Source organism: Cyprinodon tularosa, unplaced genomic scaffold (genome assembly GCF_016077235.1).
Source record: "Cyprinodon tularosa strain WSP-4 unplaced genomic scaffold, ASM1607723v1 ctg56, whole genome shotgun sequence".
Lineage (NCBI taxonomy): Eukaryota > Metazoa > Chordata > Actinopteri > Cyprinodontiformes > Cyprinodontidae > Cyprinodon > Cyprinodon tularosa.
In genome coordinates, this window is record NW_024039296.1 from 1,722,414 (window position 1) to 1,733,621 (window position 11,208).

General features: G+C 38.2%; 2 protein-coding genes across 4 annotated transcripts; one reads left to right on the top strand and one right to left on the bottom strand.

Annotated features, from left to right (window-relative positions):
* Positions 1-1,684: 1,684 nt before the first annotated feature.
* LOC119796792 (cytochrome b-c1 complex subunit Rieske, mitochondrial-like) lies at positions 1,685-3,822 on the bottom strand. Its single transcript, XM_038305517.1, has 2 exons — positions 3,624-3,822; positions 1,685-2,490 (listed from the first exon to the last, which is right to left on the bottom strand). Exons 1-2 carry the CDS (start codon positions 3,733-3,735, stop codon positions 1,880-1,882), a joined length of 723 nt encoding a protein of 240 aa, XP_038161445.1. The 5' UTR covers positions 3,736-3,822; the 3' UTR covers positions 1,685-1,879.
* A 223-nt stretch (positions 3,823-4,045) lies between these two features.
* Positions 4,046-10,830, top strand: rxylt1 (ribitol xylosyltransferase 1). Of its 3 annotated transcripts, XM_038305514.1 has the most exons (6): positions 4,046-4,272; positions 4,374-4,556; positions 7,289-7,391; positions 7,507-7,821; positions 7,961-8,131; positions 9,294-10,326. In XM_038305514.1, exons 1-6 carry the CDS (start codon positions 4,122-4,124, stop codon positions 9,694-9,696), a joined length of 1,326 nt encoding a protein of 441 aa, XP_038161442.1. In that variant the 5' UTR covers positions 4,046-4,121; the 3' UTR covers positions 9,697-10,326. The 3 variants fall into 3 exon arrangements, with proteins under 3 accessions (XP_038161442.1, XP_038161443.1, XP_038161444.1); XM_038305515.1 differs by lacking the exons at positions 4,046-4,272; positions 7,289-7,391 and having other exon boundaries at positions 4,418-4,556; positions 9,294-10,830; XM_038305516.1 differs by lacking the exons at positions 4,046-4,272; positions 7,289-7,391; positions 7,507-7,821 and having other exon boundaries at positions 4,419-4,556; positions 9,294-10,830.
* Positions 10,831-11,208: the final 378 nt, after the last annotated feature.

Genomic DNA, 11,208 nt, shown 5'->3' on the forward strand with positions numbered 1-11,208 from the left:
TTTGAACTTGAAAGGGGTTTAATGTGTTGTATTTATGGCTTACAGCGAATGAACACCCAACATTTAGTTACAATAAAAAAAAAGGACCAGTAAACCTTTTTTTTTTTAATGCAGAAATCTGTGGAGTTAATGGTTGTGTAGCAGACAGTTACTGACATCCTTTCCAGGATGGTAGGCGATACAAATGGCTGTTCAGGGTGCTGGACCCAAGTTTATTAATGGAATGTTAGGTGAAAGAAAAAAATGCAGACAAGGATAAGCAGAGCCTTGAGAGTATATAAGGCCAACTTGATCGTTTGGGGCGAGTTAACCTTGTCCAAGCTCAGCAGCAGCTGGTGTAGATGTTTTAAAAACACATGGGTTACAACTGGAACCTTCCTTCTGTTAAACCACTTTACAAAATATATTTGATGATTCTGGTGTCCAAAACCTTTACAGCCATCTGCCAGGACAATTCAGTCTTTCATAAAAGATGGAATGATTGAAGATGTTCATTTTCTGAGAATCTAATTTTTACTTCATAAAGCCGTAATTATAAGAACTTACAAAAACATCCTGGATATATCACTATGTGATGATTTTATATCATGAGTGTAATGGTCTGAAAGAAATTCAATAAATCCATTTACTCTTTAGAGAAATCATTAATCAAAAGGAACATCAGTGATGGGTTAATCAAGCATCTTGAAGAGTTTCAACACATTGCCAAACTGTATTGATACTGTCTCTCAGAATACTGACACCTGCTGGACCTTTAAAGACACTACAGGCTGCTTATTTTACAGACTTAATTGATTTGATGACCTAGTACAATAATATAATTTAAATTATTGTAGGTTATATTGTATTATTTTATATCTAGGTTTAAATTGAAAATATCTTTTATGTTTTTAGATGCAGCATATAAATAATGTAAACATATATATTGAGAACATTTAGGGGAATATGAAAGGATGCTTGTGGACTAGGTTTTTAAATCATAATTTTAAAACAATAAGTACAGTAAAAACAGTAAATAAACTAAGAGTCAATTTCAAATTAACTTTAATTCATATAAGTTGAGTGATAACTACAAGGAATAGTCTGACACAATGAGAACATTAAAATAAAAATGCAACTGTTGAGACGTTTCCATTCCTTTCAGGCTGCTCCAAAATTCTTGATAATTTTAATGATGAACCGCAAAAGATATTACTTTTTTTTTAACAGATGTATCACATTGACAGATGCATTTTTAAACAGATTAGTGTGTCAGTCAGAAACAATTCCTGTATTGGTCACATGACTTTCTTGAAACAAAACGCTAATAAACGATAGTGTTTTCCTCTATGGGGTCGACGCATTCACCGACACATTGGTGTTGCTGGACACATCATTAATGAACATCTGGTTCTGTTTAGTTTAACTAAAAAGAACCCTGAAACCTTTCGAGAGATGTACCTGAGATGCTGAGGGGTCAGGAAGAGCAGCATCACAAATTGACTTTGTGTTATTGTTTAATGAGTGTTTATAGAAACCCCTAATCAACTTTTTCAGAGGGTGCTGGAAAATTCCCAAATGTTTTTAACTCCAATCTTATTTTCTTCTGTGCACATGCTGTTAAAATCCACCCTTTCTGTAGCTGACTCTAACTTTAATGGTACAAGTATTGATACTTAAAGCACTTATGAATGAGAGGACTACATTTAGATGGTTAAGGTACTTTTATTGTTGTCTGTGCAGCAGAAACAATTCAGATGAGTGAAAAGGAGAAGATTCACTCAAGACTGAGAGGCGCATTTGCAAATAACTATTAGCAAGCATGGATTTATGCCCCCCTCAAACTAAGAGAATCAACTGAAGATATATATCAGAGGGAGGAGTTTAAAAAGCTTTGCTTTTATCCCACAATAACCGTTTCCTCATCTGGGAACTCATAGTAGGGGACCTCAAGGTTGAGTGGAGCAGGTCCCTTCCTTATTCGTCCAGAAGCATCGTAGTGTGAGCCGTGGCACGGACAATAGTAGCCACCGTATTCTCCTGCATTAGCAATGGGCACACAGCCAAGATGGGTGCACACGCCGAGAACGATGACCCACTTGGGGTTGAGCACTCTATCTTTGTCATGCTGGGGGTCGCGCAGCTCTCCCAGATTCACGTTAGCCTCTGCTGCGATTTCCTTCTCTGTGCGGTGACGTACGAACAGGGGCTTCCCTCTCCACTTGAAGGTCATGTTTTTGCCTTCTGGGATGTCGCCAAGCTTGATCTCGATCTTGGATAAGGCCAGAACATCAGCTGACGCGCTCATAGAGGAGATAAACTGGGTGACCACCGTCTTGGCTGAATACACGGCGATCACAGTGGTAGCTCCAGTCACCAGGTAGGAAAAGGTCCTCCTGGCCTCACTGCTCTCCTGGGAGGACTTCTGGGGATCCAAGACCTCGGGCCGACGGTAGTCAGAGAAGTCCGGAATCTTGATGTCTGTGTGGGCATGGCGGGATCCGGCTGGAGCTGGTTAAAGACAGAGTTATAATAGTGATGCAGTTTTCCGATTTCATTTTTGATGATTATTATTAAACATCCCAGTCACATTAGAAATGGAAAAAAAATTCTTCAGCTATGGTGAAAGAAAATAACTTAAATACAACTATAATCGTCTGATGACCACATTTGGTAGATAATTCACCAATGTTTTGCCCAATACTTGTGTGTCACAACTGCCAATGAGACTTTTTATAATTGTATTTCGAAAATTGCTCCAAATTAGTGAAAAACTACTTGTAGTGTCAACAGATTCTCATAATTCAGCCGTTTATTACTAATAATTATTAGCCTCTTTGACCTGTATGATTTTTTCATTCGTCAAAACTGTTTATTACCTCTTTTTTGTTTTAACGAATCAAATTATTCAAAGATTAATTCTTTTAACTTATTACATGACTTCTGGAAAAAAATATAATATAATATATATTATATAATATTATATAATATAAAAATAGTGAAGATAACTGTTAACAAAATGTTAAAAAAAAAGCCTTTTAAAGATGAAATTACAACACTGATTTACAGATCTACATGATCAAAATGATATAACCAGCCAGTGTAGCATAAATGCATACTAGTCGTTTTTTTAAGTTACAGACTGACACCTTTTCTCTTGTTTAAGGTCAACAAGAGAAGGTCAAATTACAAATTGATCTGCAACTCAAATACTAGTAAGTTAAACATATTTTCACATATACAGCATGGACAATTTCACATTAAGCATCAATAAAAAGGGGACATTGAGATTGTAGTAGTTTCTTATTTTTGGTTTTAAGTCAAATTTGGGATGGGAAATCCTGCATATATAATGATAATAAGATACATTAAAAAGGAAGAAGATAACTTTATTCTGAAGTCATTTTCCCCCCTCATGTTCAAAGGATTTATTCACTCATGCCACACATTTCCTTAAGGGAAAAAGACAATATTCTACTAGCTGAATTCAGGTGGTATTTATTATATTACATTAAAATAAATGTTTAGTTTACACATTTTACAAGTTTACAGACCGCAAAAATCTGTTTACGTTTCTGAAGCTTGTATGTTACGTCACTAAGCTAGTTAGCAACCCGGTGGCTAACGTTACAGCTCATCCTTACCAGCAGCAGGTAGAAACTCTTTGGCTCCAGGGAACACCAGGCTTTTAACACCGTGTTTAGTCGCTTGAAAGTAGGGGGAAAAGACCCCTGACCGAAGCACGGAGGACATCATCTTTACCCCAAAATAAAAGAAAACCTCAACCCCACAGTTGGGGACGCGACCTTGCGTCTAGCTTCACCGGACTTGTCTGGTCTGCCTTCGCGAAAATACTATCTTATACGTAACAGTGATGTTACATGTTTGACAAAAAATGTCCTCTACTCTTATCGACCCATAAATAATCAGTTTTCCCAAAAAATTATTGGGATAAACATTTTTATACCCGAAATAAAATACTTTTATTATTTCACCTTGATTTTTTTATGTTAAAATGCGCATTTAGGTCAGGCTTTTCTGGAGGCCAACTAAATCATGGGTCCCTGTGATGTAAACAAGGGTCCTTGAACAAAATATACGGAGATTACCCGCACAATGGTAACCTGAGCTAAAATAAGAAAATGAAAATACCAAAAAGGAAGCTATTTCTTCTAATCATTTTTGCATATGTGGCCTTTTCGCTCTATGCCGCTTATAATGTGTTCTTTAGCAACAAAGTAATTTCCCGCGTTCACCGGGTGGTGGTGAAGAAAGACAGCATCGCACCAGCGGGTAATTCCTACAAACACAGGCTTTGTGGTCGGATGCGTAATAAAGGCTTCCCAAAAATGTCAGTCTGTAGGTGAAAAGATGATGCCGTGTTTTGTCTTTAGGTGGTGTCAGAGATGGCGGGGCCCCTTTTGTAGCAAATGAGTGGAATCCGTGGGAGGATGAGGAGGTGGAGTACAATTCAGCTTTAAACAAGAAGAGACAGGCTTTCAAGCAGTACATGGGTCGAATTGACAGAAATAAACCCAAAAGTTACAAGATTCAAATCTGGGGGAAAGCTGCAATAGGTAGGCCACTTTATATATATTACACATACTGCATTTTATATATATGCTACACTTTTATTTATATATATATATATATATTAGGGGTGGAACGGTTCACAAAATCCACGGTTCGGTTCGGTTCACGGTTTTCGGTTTGGTTCGGTATATGTTGATTGTTACACCGAAATCCCATAAAAATTAATGGAAAAAATCCCCAAAAATGTATGAATTGTAATTATTTTTAATGATCCACGGAAACCCTGGATCATTTCCGCATGTTTTGCTGCTTTGAATTTAATCATCTCGCGCATGCCCTCTACGATCTCCAATCATCTCGCGCATGGCCTTTACGATTTCCAAGGAACTCAGAGCGGAGCGGACGGGAGCCACAGCGGACGCTGTAGGCTTTGCTTTGCGCAGGTGGTCTGGAGCGAAGCGCTGATGGAGTATGTGGGATTTCGGGGTTAGCATGACATGTTGATCATGTTGCTGTTAGCATAAACAAAACGTGTTGCACAATGCTTGCACTCTGTTGCACTTTTATCCACAACTTTCTTTCCACCGTCATCGTAGGTCACTCTAAATGCAAAGCGGTCCCATACAGCTGACCTATAAAGTGCTGCTGGCGCGTCTTTCAACTCTTGTTCTTTCCCACTCGCCATACCCACACAATTCTCCACAACAACTGATTTTTTTCTGCTACACCCAGGCCGTTTCTCAATATGCGTTCTTGAGCGTTCTCGTGTGCTCGTGTACTCGTGACACGTCATCAGCCTCAGCACGAGTACCGTTCCAATTCTCGAGAACGCACCAAATCCCCGGATGTTGTTCTCGCCCCGCCCTCTTTATCGAGCATGCATCAGAGCAGACTTGTGCGTTCTTCAGACTGACTGCTTCCCCAGAATGCCCTGCGGCCGCAGCTTGATTCGAGACAGCGCTAGCAGTGTTAAGTTAAACATTCCCTTTTCTCCTGCTGTTGTTCTTCAAAAGTACGTTTTGAAATCGTTTGAGGCGATAACATTATACATTTAAGCCTCCCTGTGTGGCCTGTTTACAGATTTAGTGCGAAATAAAAAAAAAAAAAGTCCGACGTTGAGCAGACCAGAGTGACTAGCAGACCTCCAAGGGTAACCGCAGCCAGGACTAATGTTACCCCGTCTGTAGTGCACTTCTCTCGGTCTAGTTATGTGTGAACTACCGCTCGTTCTGACTGCAGTTTTTTGCGGTTCAGTCATTTTTTAAAATGTTTTTTAAGCTTTAGAAATTAAAAATATGGTTTTCAAAATGTTTTGTGTAGGGAATACATAGTTTTGACTGTTAAAGAAATGCTAAAGATCGTTGCATGTGATGACGTCACGAGTACGCTTCTGTTCCAGTACACGTGCTTGCGTGCCCGCGTTCTCGCCAAGTCCGATCTTCCTGCATTCTCGCCAAGAACGGACTTGACGAGAACGCGAGTACGTACTCGCGTTCTCATGAATTGAGAAACGGCCCCGGCTACGCGGCTTCGCTTCTTCTTCTTCTTCTTGTTTACTACTGGTGGTTGACTTTGGTCGCAGTACCGCCACCTTCTGCTCTGGAGTGTAAACGCTTCGCCTATGAGAAAAAGGACCAGCGCATGAACCGAACCCAACACACGCGAACCGAACCAAGACAGTCGAACCGAACGGTTTGGACGGTTTTCATAAACCGTTCCATCCCTAACATATATATATATATATATATATATATATATATATATATATATATATATATATATATATATATGCATTTGTTTGTGTGCCTATGTATAGGTATGTGTTTTGATTTTGGAGGTGCCTGCCACTTGGTGAGTACGGTTAGTTGTTTTACTGTAGTAAAGGCTATATGGCAGGAGTTACCAACCTTTTTAATTCTGAGGGCCACTTCAAGGGTACTGAGTTATAGGAAGGGTTACCAATACTGACCCCTGGACTGCAAGGGTCAGCGTTCACCTAAACTTTGTACATTATAATAAAATTTCAAACCTAGCCAACTGGCTGTTATATTTTTAGAAGACTTTGAGGACACCCCATGTGGTCCTTGCACCGCCCCTTGGGTCACGTTGGTGACCCCCGCTATATGGGGTTAGTTGAGTTCAGCTCACGAGGTAAGTTGTGAAACTTTGGCGTCATATGTCGCCATAGCTGGTTGCAACTTGTTTGTACACACCTGGTGGCGACTTGTGTCGCTACACCTAAACGAGACTGGCGTCGCAACACCTGGTGACGAATGGTGTTGCCATAGTTTTTGGTGATTATCGTCATCGGGATTACTTCAAGACAAAGGCATGTGCAGTCCAAAAGTTTTTCAAGCAATTTTAGATCTTTAAACACACTGTATCCCTATTGTCAAGTTAATATATGCCTTATTACTACAAAAAGGAAGGCTTTCATTTTTAAATATTCAGTATAGTTTTTTGTTTTCTAAGCTGGTCAAGTTTGGGTCATAAAGTTGAGCCATGTGCTGCAGGTCTTATCTGTGTATAATTGAGAGAAACCTAGTTACTTAAAAAACAATGAAAGAGGAGTAGTAAATTAATTTGTTTTAGTAAATTTAGTCATCTCTTACCACTATGACAATAGCTACACAAAATATTGTGAGCAAATTTGTAGTCAATATCATTAACATCTACTTGACAGCTTTTAATAATCAAAAAACATTGGTGGTCTATATGTTAGGAACTTGAGCTTTTGTTTTAAAGCATAATAAATGTTGTGTTACATTTTCCTCAGGGCTGTACCTTTGGGAACATATTTTAGAAGGACCCCTTAACCCAACTGACAAAGTAGCACAGTGGAGGGAAGGGGAGCTTCAGTTAGGAAAAGTCGATTTCAGGTAAAGCCCAGTGAAGAGATATTTAGACGTCAGTCCTCTTTAAACTCAACTTCATATCATGACCACTGAAAGAACAAACAAATAAGAATGACCTCATTCCTTCTTCTGTGGTCAGTTTTTACACCGGCCCAGCAGTGGTTCAGGGACACGTTCCTCTGGAAATGAACAGCCTGGTTTTGGTTCTCAACGGCCGAGAACAGCAGAAGGTGTCTTACTCCATGAGGTGGCTGGAGCATGTTCAAGCTTTGGTTCAGTCCAACACGGTATCGCATGTGGCGGTGGTGCTGCTGGGCAACGAACAATGCAACAACGACTGGATCGCCCCGCATTTGAAGAGAAACGGCGGCTTTGTAGATCTCTTGTTCCTGGTCTACGACAGCCCGTGGGTCAACGACAAGGATGTGTTCCAGTGGCCTCTGGGTGTTGCAACGTATGCCTTTTTTTATCATTCCTATAGCCGGTTGCATATGTAGACCTTTTTTAGCATACTGAGTTGCATCAATATGTCTTATCTAACAGCAAACAGTTGTGTACAACTCCTGACCTGTGATAATTTTGTCTCTTATCAGATACAGAGAGTTCCCTATGATCAGAGCCAATGCACAGCTGATAACCTCCAACCGGCCATACCTCTGTAACTTCCTGGGTACTGTTTACAAAAATTCCTCCAGGGAAGTCCTGATGAATGTGCTGAAACAGTCTGGCCTAGATAAGGAATGCCTCACAGCTGCCAGGGAAAAGTAAGTCTTTTCTTACTATTTTATTGGTTAAAAAAAACCAGAGCATTCTTATTTTCCTTACTTGTACAATATTTTTTCTTCTAGTTGTTTATATAATGGTTTAGAATAAATATAAAATCTGTTCCTGGTTGACAGAGACCAGAAGTTAAGGAGCAATGTGGAAAATATAAAGGGAAAACAACAATCTGAAAACAGCTGAAACACATTAGTTTTAATCAGAGAAAGCTAAACATGTATGGGTTTGAGTGGGAAAATGCTTATTTTAAATCAAATGAGGTTATGACTTTGACTGTTTAAAAAAAAAAAAGAAAAGAAAAACATTTGCTTTGATTACAAAAGAAAAACAAAAAACATAGTGAAGACTGCTTTCTCTTTCAGAACTTACAAGCAGTTATTTCATTCATAATCTCCTTTTCTGCCTCCCTCTTCCCTTCATAATTAATGACATGTTAGAAGATGTAATGTGTGGTTTTGCACACTTAATTTTAAATTTTAATTATTGTTGAACCTTGTAAAGAGCAACATATTAATAAGTTAAAACTCCAATATTAGTGTCTGGACTTTAGTCTTTGCTTCTCCAAATTGATCTTTTCCTATCTCAACATTTAGAAATGACATATCATTTCACAAGATTAAACATTAGCCTAAATGCTTGAATAAATTCCAATCGGAATACTATTTTTTAAAAATGTTTAACCTTAAATGATTTTGTTTGTTGAATCCAACAACCAAGAATATCAGAAACCTTTGGAATGAGGTGTGAAATGCTTACAAGACCTGATGAAAAACATAATACCATGTGATGAATACAAATTTCAGTTACATTTTATTTAATTATAATATAATAATATTTATTCAGTGGTTTATTTATGTATGTGTTGGGCTATGGTTGCATATTGAAGTTATATCCAGTTATAATGTCCATTTCTTCAGGTGCTACATTTCCGTGACAAAAACAAGTTCTAGCCATCTGTGTCTGCAGTTAATTTATGATTTAAAGACTTTTAAATCAACACATTTAAAATAACAGGATCGTCATGTATGTTTTCATTTGCAAGATCAGATTAGTCTGACTTTTCAAAGCAGTGTATCAGGTGGTGTATTTGTATTTTTGTAATAAAATCTCCAGGTCTGATTAAGATAAACTTCATTCTTGCACTAGATGGCTTCCACAGGAAACGGCTGACAGTCTGAGACGCTATCAGACGGCTTTGGCCCAGAGCGAGCTCACCCTAAGCCCGGTGGGAATCAACACAGAGTGCTACCGCATCTATGAGGCATGCTCGTACGGCTCGGTGCCCGTCGTGGAAGATGTCCTCACTCCTGGGAACTGTGCAGCAGGTTCTGGCTCCCCACTACGGCTCCTGAAAGCTGCAGGGGCGCCCTTCATCTTCATCAGCGACTGGAGGGAACTGCCGGCCATCTTGGAGAGAGAGAGGGGAATGAGCCATGAGCAAAGGGTGGACCGGAGGAGGAGGCTGCTCGACTGGTACTCTGGCTTTCGTCAGCAGATGAAGGAGAGGTTCACTGAGATCATAGAAGAGAATTTTTTCAAAACCGTCTGACTGGTGCTTTTAAATCTCAACATGGTTAACATTAATTGCTTTCAATATCATTTATTTTGTTTGTGGCAAAACGTGATGTACTTCTGACATAGTGAACGGGGTTATGTGCAGTGATGTACTCCGAGGTTGGTCTAAAAAAACGTTTTGTGGTCAAATTATAAAGGTTGCCATTATTACTATGTAATTTATATAGTTGCAATGTTTACAGCTGTGGGATGTGCAGGCATTTAGAAATCACTAATTGTAAGCTGCCTTTGCATTTCATTGTCCATATGTTTTGTTTGAATTTAAGTTTTGTGGTTTTTATGCACTGGAAATTGTTTTATGTTTTCAAAAGAAATAGTGTTGAAAAACGTGCTTTTAAGTTTTAAATGTAAAAAAAAACACTTTAAATACAGTCCCTTTTTTATTATGAGAACCTATAAAGGAATGTTGATGTATGATATCTACTTTTATGATTGAAAGTGACGTTTTCATTTGTTTACATTTCTATTCTATTTATTTTGAGTTCTGTTGTGCATGAGCTTTTTAAAAATAGTGCAGTCAAATAAAGTGGAGTCTTATCTAAAGGAATGTTGATTGATTTAGTTAAGGGCTTTACTTAAAATGGTTCTACATTAGTACACTGCTCAAAAAAAATATAAAATAAAATAAAGGGAAAATTCAAATAACCTATATCTGAATGTATGACATATTCTTTTTGAATATGAGAATAAACTTTACAAAGTTAAATTTGCTGACAGCAAAATCACAAAAAAAGTCAATTGAAATCAAATTTATTAACCGGTGGAGCTGTGGCAGAGCAAGGCTTTTAAAACAGGGGTTGGCAAGGTAATATTTAAAGTGTTCATTTAGACTACAAAACAATTATCTTCTGCAAAATGTATATTGATTGAATTAAAGTTGTTTATTTTCCAAAATGTATACAATTATGTACTGTACAATGTATTATAGATTAAATATACAGCAAAAATAGAAATAAACAGGTACTCAATGGACCTGTCCAAACCAGGCAGGACAAGCAGTTGTGCACATTTAAATGTGTACCCCAAAAAGAATAATAGTACAACAAAACAAAAAAATCATACAGCCCTTTTAAAACTGACTATAGTTGACCACTGCTCAGTGATATGACACCACGTTCACAAAAAGCAATCAGAACAACAACATTCAGCGGTTTAGTTGAGATAGAGCAAAATGTTTTACAAAGTGTTTCATGTTTAGGAAATATGTCCTCCTTGATTTGTCAATAAGTACGCCCAGGTGACTTAATCTATTATCTGCCATTGTTTTCCTAAGGTGGGTTTTTATGTAAGGTTCCAAAAACACAATAAACTCAAATAGAGAAGCTGGTCTCCCTCCACTTTTGGCGCATCTTAAAAGAAGCCTTCTCGTTTGATAAAGCTCGTGCTTAAGGTCTTCTATTTAAAAGCGTAGCAGAAGCTTACTGCTTTAGGATGCATTCAAGTCCCCAGGTAAATTTGACTTTTTTTTCCCTGCAAATGTTTGTAA